The sequence below is a fragment of the Tachypleus tridentatus genome, chromosome 13 (genome assembly GCF_004210375.1).
Source record: "Tachypleus tridentatus isolate NWPU-2018 chromosome 13, ASM421037v1, whole genome shotgun sequence".
NCBI lineage: Eukaryota > Metazoa > Arthropoda > Merostomata > Xiphosura > Limulidae > Tachypleus > Tachypleus tridentatus.
Window position 1 is genome coordinate 171,461,233 of NC_134837.1, and position 12,565 is coordinate 171,473,797.

The 12,565-nt window shown below is 30.0% G+C and overlaps 1 protein-coding gene across 9 annotated transcripts in view; it reads left to right on the forward strand.

The window, feature by feature from the left end:
- Positions 1-12,565, forward strand: part of LOC143238063 (ARF GTPase-activating protein GIT2-like) — a 72,023-nt gene that overhangs the window by 29,603 nt on the left and 29,855 nt on the right. For 5 of the 9 annotated variants that reach the window (XR_013020393.1, XM_076477984.1, XM_076477986.1 and 2 more), the window contains 6 exons: positions 1,912-2,009; positions 2,747-2,792; positions 5,294-5,342; positions 8,277-8,349; positions 9,459-9,556; positions 10,829-10,955. Coding sequence is in view for 7 of the 9 variants with exons in the window: in XM_076477984.1 (XP_076334099.1) it covers positions 1,912-2,009; positions 2,747-2,792; positions 5,294-5,342; positions 8,277-8,349; positions 9,459-9,556; positions 10,829-10,955 (491 nt within the window). In the remaining 2 variants the exon portion in view is untranslated. The remainder of the gene's footprint in view (positions 1-1,911; positions 2,010-2,746; positions 2,793-5,293; positions 5,343-8,276; positions 8,350-9,458; positions 9,557-10,828; positions 10,956-12,565) is intronic. The other 4 variants (XR_013020394.1, XM_076477989.1, XM_076477985.1 and 1 more) reach the window with 1 other exon arrangement.

The window sequence follows — 12,565 nt, forward strand, 5'->3', positions numbered from 1 at the left end:
GGTCTAGGAGGTTAGTATGGTTGACTATATATCTGTACCTGTGTTTTAGTTAACACATATTTACAACTTTTTATTGATTAATATAAATGAAAAGTTTCTTAAATTTCACATTTTCATGCTACAATTATTTTTTGATCTATAGAAAATAATAGCAGATTTTACTGACTCCTACAATAAAAATTTGTTTAACATGATTGACAAAATTTTCCAGAAAATTGATTTCAATTTAAATCTATAGACTTTATAATAATAATAAAACTAATACTACCAGCACTTATTGACATTGTAAAATTTTTTTTATGAACACTTAGAAAATTTGAAAAAGAAAGTTTACTGAATCATCAAAACTACATTACTAGTTATTTATGGTTAGTTTCAAAACACCAGGTGGATAGGGCACTTGACTTGTTATCTAAGAATCATAGGTTCAAATCACCATCACGCCAAACATGCTTACCATTTCACCCTTAAGGGAATTATAATGTGATGGTCAATCCCACTATTTATTGATAAAAGAGTAGCACAAGAATTGGCAGTGTGTGGTGATGACTAGCTGCCTTCCCTCTAGCCTTACACTGATAAATTAGGGATGGCTAGCACTAATAGCCCTTGTGTAGCTTTGCATGAAATTAAAAAACAAACAGTTTCAAGATATTACTGAATTCTTGCTGTTCCTGGGCTTCTTTAATACAAGTGATGTTTTTTGAAATGTGAGTTTGTTACTAAAGTGATGTCATATAATTTATTTAAGCTCTTTTTTTTTAAATATATTTGTACAGTTTTATATTTTAACATGTTCCACATTCAGTTCAGATGAAAGACTCATTCGATAGCAACATTTTCAAGAGCACAGTAAAAACTTTTCAATCAGACTTAGATTTTTAGCTGAACAAATAATTAGTTTATTGCTTTATGTAAAACATTTTGCTCAGTTGTATATCAGATGGTGATACAGATAGTTAAATATTTATAATTGTTCACTGTTGATTGTCCACCAGATATTTGACATTCTCATATGCATGCTTAAACAACTATTTTAAATTAAATTACCTTTAGATTAAAACACTTTGCTCTTGAACATGTCAGATAATAGTGTTTCTACTTTTGTACTTAAAGAATGTAAATATAATGATTGTGTAGATTATTTTAGGCAAGCACTTAAAGCATATAACTGTATGAATAGTGATAATGGTTAATGATGTTAAAATTTAAATAAAGTAACACTGAAACCATCTTGGACAAATTGGGCTAATGGAGAGTTGAAATTTTATCATCAGTTTTAACAAATTTAAATTTTATATATTCTATGTAAAGAGATGAAATATCTGATATTCTTGAGCATTATTGCTGTGGTTTCCAAACTTTGTCACTGCAAGTTGCTAGGAGTAACTTGAGAGTTTCACCACACAAAAAATAATTAAGAACATTAAAATTTTTTTCTACAAAAATAAGTATAGCAATTGGCAGCAGGGGTGTTTCACAGCTCAAGGTAAGTAGGTTAAGGTGTCATGAGTTAATTTTATGGTTTAAAGCAGTGATCATTTTGTGTTTCACAGCTCAAGATAAGTAGGTTAAAGTGTCATGAGTTTAAATAAATTTTATGGTTTAAAACAATTATCTTTTTGTTATGTTTGCATACTGTTAACAGTCATACAGTGATTGTAAGTAAGTGGAACATGATACTTATGTCTGATGTTTTATTATAGACACAAAAAATACCTCAATTCACTGCATTTGTTCACAGTTCAGAGCATATATTTTTCATTAGCATCATCTCTTGAGTAGTCATTTTACCTTATATATTTCCTTCAAGATAGGTACCAAATGTTTCTGATTTTAAAATGTTTGAGTATTATGAATGTTGTAATTCTATGTATGTAGCATGTATAGTTACTATGATTTGACATTCAATAGAGATGCTGGACATACAGATTTGGTGGACAGACTAATAGAGTATCACTATGAAGTGACTGATAGACTAGCTTATTACCTCTGTGGTAGGAAACCAGGTAAGACAAAAAGTGCTGATTTTATACACATGTATTCAAGGTTAGTTATCTTTACACAGATGAAAGGCGTGAACATTTCCTCATGCTCTGCAGTTTTGAGGTTATTTGTGTAATTACTGTTACACATTAATATTGTAATGAAATACTTTTAAGTCTTTGTTTTTCAAACTGTTGTTTAACTTCTAAAAGGAGAAGAGAAGGCATGAAGTACTTGTAATTTTCAATTTGTACAGTAAATAGAATCCAACCTAATTTTTAATTTAATTAATTTAGATTTGTTTTTTTAATATTTTATTATTTGGTGTTATAAAACTAGTGTGTGTGTGTGTGTGTGTGTGCATGTGTGCGTGAAGCCACAAGTCATGATAAGCAAAAGTATGAGAACCCTAACTTTGTTAAGTTATCATTGAGGTAATCATCTTTAAATGCTAAATATAAACTGTTTAGTTGATAAAGTGGAAATTTCACAAATATTGATTTTTATTGTTTCTAATTTTAAGTTAACACTTGAATAAATACATAAACTAAAAAATAACTTGGTTGTTTCATTTATACCAGTATTCTGGTAACTCTAATTGTCTATTTCATGGGATTGAAAATTAATAAAAAAGAAACTCTATAGCATTTAGATAGATATAGATAATATTCCCAAAACTTTCAGAATTAATATATAAATCACTTCATACACCCTTCATCAAAATTTGTTGATAATTCATACATTTGAGTTTTGCTTTCAGACCACCAGTCTGGACAAGACTTTATTATTCCAGAAATGTCTGACAGGTGAGTTGATTTGTATTGAAAGATATCACATCATGAAATGAAATAGATAATATTTATGGGCAGAAAGGAAAGTACAAATAAAAAAATAAGTAAACTGTTACAATTTGTAATTATAATTAAAAGAAGTATTTCACTTCTCTTTTATTAATGACAAAGACATTTTTATTTAAATGTATTCTCTTTTCTTGTTATTTATTCTTATTCAGATATTTTTTTTATTTAGGTTAGGTTGTATGTCAAAGTTAATGCATTTCCCTTTTTTCACGTTTGGCATAATTTTTTTTTGTGAAGATACTCTGTGTTGTTTTATCCATTTATGACATTATAAGTAGGCCCAACACAATTTCTTTTAACTGTTCACTATGATTATGAAAATTTGTAATTACCTGATACTAAGAAAAAATGATCATTTGATTAATTGATGTGATATTATTTGTTTTTATTTTTATTGATGTTTTTTTTGTATGTGTGGGGTAAATTATATGTATTACCATGAGTTAAAGTTTTCTTGCAACTGTTCAAATTTTAAGACAACAAGGGGCCTTTTTTTTCCATTAGGCTGTCTTATTCATTAAACTCTTCACCCCCAAAAGAAAAGCTAGAATTTATATCAGTATTTTCTAGCTTTATAACAGGATAATTTCCACACATTCTTACAAGGCTAATAACATACCAATAAATAGAATTAGGGTTAAAACTTACTACCTAGTGTCAAAATACTGTATAATATTGCATTTAAAGTGAGTTTATGTGTATATGTGGTGAGGAAAATGTGAAGAAACTAAAAACCAATTGAGAAAATCAGTAAAAAAATGAAAATAAACCTTTTTATATGTATGCATTTTTTGTCGTTGCAGAATTCCAATCTTCCCAGGTTTTAACTGTATATGCATATTGTTTATTTACATATGAGCTAAACAAGCTCAATACTTATTTACTTTAGCAAAAATAATTAATTAGAAATCCTGATTTTTTCCTGTACAAAAGACTTATAATGTTATCTAGAGCTTGCCAAATACTGAGGGTACATAAATGATATCAGATGATGTATCAGTACAATTGTATCATAGCTTTAAGATATGAAACTTGTATTGTATCACCACACTTTTGTTAAATATAGTGTGATTTGGTGTAATTTTTAAGACTAGGACTACTAAATACAGTATGACTTAATTAAAGTTGTGCATCTAGGATTATTAAAAATGCAATGTAACTTAATTGAAGTTATGGATACCAAGACCACGAAGATATTATATGACTTAATGATTTTATCAAAATCAACTTCTTTTGAAAATTGTTTTTTTGCATGATATAACATCTGGTAAGAATTGCAATAATTTGTTTTTAGAAATCTCTTTTTCTACTAGCCATATACATTTAGTTGCCAATAAACAGAATGTAATATTATTTTGACCACATATCTGTTGCACAGCACACTACTGCCAATGAGACCTTTTTCCAAATGAAAGCAGTCAAAGAAGCTGTTAATACCAGTAATTTATGACATATCAATTATTATGATATATAATCCTTTTATGCTAGCAAAGTATGATTTGTTAATTGTAGTTAATAAGAAGTAAGAAATATTTCTTTACTGCATGTACTGCTGACAAGATCTCTCACGTAATATCAGCGTGCACCAGGCCAACTGGAAATGTTCTTATGTTTTTTTTTAAATTCCTACTAAATGACAGTGTGAAAAGATTTGTAAAAATAATAGTTAATTTTTTTATGTAATTTCACTCAGGTTCCTGATCAATAGATCATGCTTCTCCAGCATAATGGCATGTATATATCATAGTAATTGATTTTTTAGAGGAAGTTATAATAAATATCAGAACTACTAAGATACAGGATAACTTTGTTAAAGTTTTGGATAATAGGACTACTATTGTGGATACAATAACCAGTATACTGAAAGTAAATAATCTAATTAAACCATATTTATGATAATGTTAGCTTGTTTAAAACTTGTTTTGAAAGAACTTCCATTCAAAAACCTTTATGTTTGGGCTTATTTTGTGATGGAAAGCAACTTATACTTTTCAACAACAAATTTCATTTTGCATCAAAAACAACATCAAACCAATATTTGTTGTAATGCCAGTTGCTTTCAAATTTGTTTTTGGTGGGTATTTACCTTGCTTGTTTACTGGGTGTAAGTAAAGTGCTTTCTGGATTCCCTAGCAGGATTTGACTGATATATGAAAAATGTTATATTTTTTTAGCTTCAATTCCTTTTCTTCTTTTTTTTAATACAAGAGTAGCACTATTTAAACAAGAATGCAATTCTGTTTAAATAATCTTTCTATTATTTGACGTGAATGCTTACTGATATTATAGCTATTATTGCTAAAAGCTTGCATCTGTTGTTTTCTTCCAGTAATCCTTCTGTTACTTTACATAAATACATGTTAAAAGTTCTACTACACTCATCTTCACAGTGTTTTTTGAATAAATTTTGGGTTTCAAACCAGGAGTTTCTTTCTTTGCATTTACAGTCTTGATCTATCAGAATTTGCAAAAGATGCTAAGAAGAAACTCCAAGCAGTAAGTTTTTTTCTATTTTCATATAATAATTTAAACTTTGATTGCTTATTTATTTTTAAGTGTTAGTTTGTAATGTGACCCTTCACTGCAAATTATTTCAAAATATTATAGTGTACAAGTAGGAGGAAGTTGCTAGAGTTGGATAAAACAAAAGAAACTGGTGTAATGTTAGCCTTTCGTGGCATCTTTGGTTTCCTTTAATGTGTGAAGAAAATATGTGTATAGTTGTAACTTTGAAATACAAAGGTAAATTCTTGAATAGTGGACAGGTGCCAGACAATTGGAAGTTGGCTGATGTTTCTTCTCTTTTCAAGGAGCCTGGCATGGCTGCATGGTTAGGGTGTTTAACTCGTAATCTGAGAATTGTGGGCTCAATTCCGCATCACACCAAGCATGCTCATCCTTTAGCTATAAAGAAATTATAATGTGACAGTCAATCCCACTATTCTTTGGTAAAAGAGTAGCCAAAAAGTTGGGAGAGGTTGGCAATGACTAGTTGCCTTTCCTCTAGCCTTACACTGCTAAATTAGGGCAGATTAATGCAGATAGCCTTCATTTAGCTTTGTGAGAAAATTCAAAACAAAATTTTCAAGGTAGGTGATAAAAATTGTCCTAGTAATTGTAGGTCTATTAGTCAAACATCAATTGTGGAAAAAGATTTGGAAAGTCTGATAAAAGATGTTTTGCAAAGTCATTTAACAAAGTTTATAGATTTATTGGATAGTCCACATGGTTTCACGACAGGAAGATCTTGTTTTACAAATCTTTTGACATTCTTTAAAAAGGTTACTACTTGTGTAGATGAAAGTGAGGGTGCAGATTTGGTGTATCTGGATTGTCAGAAAGCATTTCACAAGATGCCATATAAAAGGCTTGTAAAAACGTATATTTATAGGTATGAAGGATAAGTTAACAAATGGATGGAAGAATGGCTGGATGAAGGAATACAGAGGGTTGGTACAAATGGAGTTCATTCAAACTGGATTAATGTCACTATTGGGGTACCTCAGGACTGTCTTAGAACCTTTGCTCATTTTGATTTACCTAAGTGATATACATGACGAGAAACACACATGAAGTAAAAATGTGTTCTCAAGATGGCTGGTATTAGTATTAAAACTCGAATGAAAATAAGTACAGAACAACTTTTTGACCTTTCTAGGTCATCTTCAGGTTAACAAAGAGAGTTTGCAACTGATCATTGCTGGTGCATGTTTTAGGGACAAGAGTGTAAATGAATACAGGATTGTAGGGGGTGTTGCAATTAGATGTTAGGTTATTAATTAGTATAGGTATAAAGGTGTTTCTTTATATTGGCTTGATTTTGGTTTGAGTTGTACAAATAGGACTTATTTGATTTTGTGTTTGTTTATATTTGTGTCTCAACTTAGTATCTGTGTGTCTTCTTGGTTATGTTGTGTTTATTTGATTTGCAATGTTCAAAAACATGTGAAGGTATGTTTTTGTGTTCTTTGAATCTAGTTTCCATTTTTTTGCTTGTTTCTCCAATATAGAAGTTGTTGCATTGCCTTTTATACATAATGTTAGTGTTGTGTTTGTCAGTGTAGTTTTAAGATAGTATGGACCTTAGTTTTGTACCTAGTTTTTGAGTACATTTAGTGTGTACTAGAATATTGTGTTTTGTTATAAGCTTTTTCCAAATGTTGGTTACTTTTTTTTGCTGATACCTGCAATATATGGTATGCAGCAATGTAAGGTTTTGTAGTTTGTTGTTTCTTAGGATTTATTATCATTTGCTTGTTGTTGATCTAGGTGTGTGTGTGTAATTGTTTCCATGGTTTTTGGAGAAAATTTGTTGATGTTAATGAAGTGTTGTTTTATTTTGTTGATTTTATCATTAATTTTATCGGGTGAGCATAGTTTTGTGGCTGTGTTTATTTGGTTTCTTATTGTGTTGAGTTTTTGTTTTGTTTGGGAATGTATAGTCCAGTACTGGTGATTATTCTGTGGATTTCTGTTTGAATTGTGTATTGGTTCTTGTGATCTTGAGGTTGAGAAATATAATGTAACATCAGCCAGCTCCTTTTTCAAAGACTCTTTTAACTTTAAATCTATTCTTAATCAACTGAACCATAAAGCTTTAATGGCCAGTTTAGATGTAATTTTCCTCTTCACAGAAGTCCCAGCTACTGAAACCTGCAAGAACAGGGAAAAAAAAACTAACCAAATATCATTTGTCATGTGCATCATCCATGTGAAAAGGATTAAAGAATATTTTTTCATGAGCAGTTGTTGTTATCCAAGATCCTTATTTATTTCAAGTTAATAAAGTACTTGTGAAAACTCATGAGAAATAATAATTACTTAAAACATTTTACACACCTTGGATTGATTGACTGTTTACATATTTTGTCTTTTACCAAGGAAATTGTTCAACCATTCCTGAGAGACTTGAGAATACCCTTTAATCCTTTTTCCCCATTAAGAGCCCCATTGTTAAAATCTAAATTAAGATAATGTTTTAAAATATTACTTGCACATTCTAGCCAGTTTTCAGGTCAATATGTGGATCCAGTCCATTAGAGCCTTTAAAAATCTTTAGGATTCTGTATGGAGGATTAAATATTAAATTTTCAACATATGAAATTTTATATTAATATTTTGAATAACAAATCTGAAAAACAAAAAAAAACACCAACAGAAAAAACGTTTTCATGTTGAAGAAAAGAACTTAAAGAAAATGTTTAAGTTTTGTTTTGGTTGAAATATAAAAATAAAGTAAACACAGAAAATAATAAAATTAGAATTACTGTAAAGATGATTTCATTTTCATCCTGCTTAAGAATTAAGATTAGGTTTAGAGTATTTATTTTTACTGCTTCTTCAGGTACAACATGAATGAGAAACATAAAAAAGGTATTAAAGTATAAAAGTTGTAATCTTTCCAGTTTCACAACCATTTACTTTTTTTAGCTTCCAAACTATCTTTTTGAAGAACTTGTAATGGATGTTTATGATGAAGTTGACAGGAGAGAAAATGATGCAAGTAAGAGTTATCTATATTTTTACTTCTGCTCTTCTTTCAAAATTATTTGGTGAGATGTCTTTTCCCCATATTGTTTCATTTCAGTTATTATAGATATCTGATTAATTTTTATCATTTAAATGAATATATAAATAGAAAAAAGCAGCTACCATATTATGTGAAATTAATTTTTTTCCAGAATCATAATTTTGTTTAAATTGATATAAAAATATTTATAATTGACTGGCTACATACAAGCGTACAATGTTACTTAAAAAATAAGTATTTTATGGAATCACATATAGTACCAAAGATGTGAATTTGTTTCTAAAGTTACAATTTTTATTTTAGAAGTGACAACTTTTTTGCATTAGAAAGTACATACTACTTTTAAATAAAAATATTTTTTAATGTTTGAACTTTTGTGTATAAGTTATTCTCTATCAACATAAAATGTACTTCATGTAAAAGAGAATAAAATTATTGGAGGTTTGTATTTACAGTATTATAAAACTTTTTCCCTAGCAAACTGATGGGGTTGATATTTTTGCTGGGAATTGTTTTGTGGAGTGGATTATATTACCCATTGTAAACTTCTGTGTTTTTATATTAAATTAAAAAATGTAACGATCTTGAAATATATTTACTTGTAACAATTTCAAATAAAATTCTGTATGTATGGGTTACAATTGAGATAGAAGTGATGAAATGTCTGTGTTTATATTGCATGTTTTTTCATTATAAAGTAACAACATAGTAATGATTGCTGTTTCATTTTTCATGTGTAGGGTGCAACTGTTGTAACTGGAATCTTCCATTTTGGTTTGCTAAGGTTTTTAGATTTGGTTTGAAGTTATAAAGTGTTAGTCAGAGCATTGAACTAATGTGTTTTGTCATAATATTAGTTTTCTCTTTGTGTTGGCTATTACAGCTTTAAGTTGTGGGTATTTTAATGACAAGATTGAACATGTACTTGTTCACGAAACACTAAGTTGAATAGTTGTTACTGCTACCTTTATAATTTCTTTTGAAATTTGGTTGTTAACAACAACAACTTAAGTTTGTGTTGAAATAGAGATTAATATAACCATAAGTAAATAAAACAGTTTAATTTGTTTTGTATTCATCAGTTTGGTTGTCCAATCAAAACCATAGTGCCTTAGTCACAGACCGACAGATTGTTAGATTCCTCCCTGTTAATCCAGAATTTTCATCCACAAGAAATCAAGTAAGACTTTCTACTTTTGACTTAACATTTCATGAAAGGTGCATTTTGTAGACTTATAATACCTTTTATGATGTATGGCATATCTAGTGGTGTTATTGTTATGGAGTCATTCATGCAAGATTTGAAATTGTCATGTGAATGTTGCTTGGTTATACAAACTACATTTAATAAGACCCTATAGAAATAGTTGCTAATTGAGCTTAAATGTTGCAAGGCATCAGTTTGTTAGAGCATGTATCCTATAAACATACCATAGTTATAATGTCATCACCTTTAACAAAAAGAAGTGTAATAATGGTTGGTGGTATTAACATGTATCATACTGTTTTTTTTCCACATAAACATATAGATTATTATTGTTGTTGATTCACACGTTGTATTTACTTGTTCAGGTATTGTTTATTGTATCATAAACAAGAATGTAAATAAATAAATAAATATATATATATATATATATATATATATACCTTATTTTTTATTTCATTTTCATTTTTTAATATTTTTTTATTTACTTTCATGTTTTTATGTTTATCTTTTCCTTATTTTAACTTGGGAGAGTAGTCACCTTCCCACAACTGTCTGCAGGTAGTGAAGGGTGATATAGATATAGGACGTTGTGGGCTTGAGCACCCATATCTCACTCTTCTAATTTCTAATCTTCTCATGTGAGACTAGCGAACTGGAGGTTAAGACTGATAGACAGTGTATCCCCACTGCAATGTGGGTCCTATTTCCATAGTCATGTCCAAAACCTAGGATACATTTTATAATCCCACATTGTAGCTTGTACCCTAGGATCTTTTTCTAAAAAAAAATGCAGTGTATTTTGTTTAATTTTAATGTGTTTTGTTTTGCCTTAAAAATTTATGGTTATAATATATACATTTTTCTGAAGATGAATGTTGAGTATAAGTTTTGGAAATTCTTATGGGATATATATGAGTATGTATAAAATTCATGCAACACAGTTAGCATTTTGTTGTAATGTACAGGCTTATATTCTTAGAAGTTGTTAACTTAGTTTATGGATGTAGGACTAAACTGAGTCTCTCTTTTGGTTGTCAAACTTTGAGATATTATTCATTTTATGGCCAAAAATATTGCTAACAAGAAGGATAACCAAATGATGTAAAAATGCATTCTAATAATTATAAATACAGTTTGAATATGAATTAGATATGCTCGTTACTTGGTACATATTTTGTAATTCTTGTCTATGTAAGTAGCATGCTTTGATCAAAAGCTAATATTAATCATTTTTTGATGCGTTAGGGTAGACAGAAGTTAGCTAAGTTTAATGCACGAGAATTTGCCACTTTGGTGATTGATATATTGAATGAAGTGAAAAGAAGACAGCTAGGATCATGTTCAACAACTGGTGCAACACCAAGAGACAGAGGTGAGGCATAATAAGGTGCAAGTTTTGCTTTTTGTGCAGTATTGTAAAATCGTTATTGAGATCTACTAAGAAATTGTTTACCTCTATTTTTCACTTCACAAAATTTGGCACTTCACAAAAATTTGATAAATAGGTAATTAATAAGTTGTGATGTGCACTTTGATCTACCTGTTGTTAGAGGGCTGAAGACATCATGTTTGAATAAAAATACTTAAAGACCAGTTATTTACTTTAAAATGTATTTTGCAGAGGTTTTTGGGAAAGTATTAAAAAAAAGCTATAAAACACTAAGTGTTATTTTGTGATTTTTAAAATAATTCTTTTTTAATTACTGGATTACACCTATTGGAGAATAATTAATTAGGTTCATTCAAGTTGTTTACTGATAGTTTAAATAAAAGTTTTATTTAAGAATTAATTTTATAAATTTTGTGTTTCACCTCATGTTAGGTAATTTTAATCTACAAGAAATATTACCTTTTTACAGAATCAGATAGATTTAAAGGCACATTATTAGTTTCAGGCAAGGCTTCTTTGGCATCTTGTTATTAAGAAAAATACAAAAAGAAAATTAAGTACCAATTTCACTATTAACCCTCAAACGGCAGCCATCATCAGTTGATGTTGCTACCTACAACATTCCTGCTGTTTAAGGGTTAATAAGAACAGAAAAGAGGTACTCATAACACTAACAGTGTTTTGCAGTTTTTTGTAATGCTCTTTTCCTCTATTGTACAGAGGAGTCAGACACCATAGAAAGGTCATTCTATGACAACTGCACTGTGCCTACCAAAGAAAAACGAATTGTTAAAAATTCACATGTTTTTAATAGAGTGAAATTCTTATAAGCTTGTTAGAGATTTTGAAATGATTTATTTTTCAATGACATTAAGATATAACAGGGAAGTAAAGTTTCAGTGTGAATATTGGGCATGGGTATGACTGAATCAAATGGCAGTCATACCCATGCCCAATAGTCTTGCTTGCACCCTACCCTTATGAACCTTTTATGAGATTCTCTTGCTCCTTTTTACTTCACTTGATCCTGCAGATCCTGTTTGGCTCTGGCATCACATACATGGTTTCTTTGTTTTTGGTACCTTGTGGGTCCTGATGTCCTATTGGCTTGGGTCTATTTCCTTCTACGTATCTTGGGGATTATGTGTAGCTACATTTCTGAGATGCCATATCTTTGATATTGTTCTGGAAACTGTAGAGTTTTGGGTGACATCAGTCCAGCAACAATTCTGTTCTTCAACTTCCCAGCCCTCACCCATTCCTTTCACATGTATTATTTCTTATCTTTGGCTTCCTTGGCCTTCTTTGTAACTACCCAGTGGGTTTGGGTCTGGTAGGGGCTTGGCTGTTTGTGCTTCTTCATTGGTTAAAGTCAGTGGGTGCTTCATGCTCTGTCAGAAGAATTCATTGTCCAGTTTCTTCCCCAAACTATTTCTTTCCCTCATTCTTAAAATCCTGTGCCCAACCAGTGTCTATCAGAAGTGGTTTGGGAATTGCTCTTGAGTTAATGACTTACTGCTCCCAAGTTTCTGTTATTTTTGGGGATGTGGTATTCTGTGACATCACTGGTCTCTTCAGTTCATGCCCATATG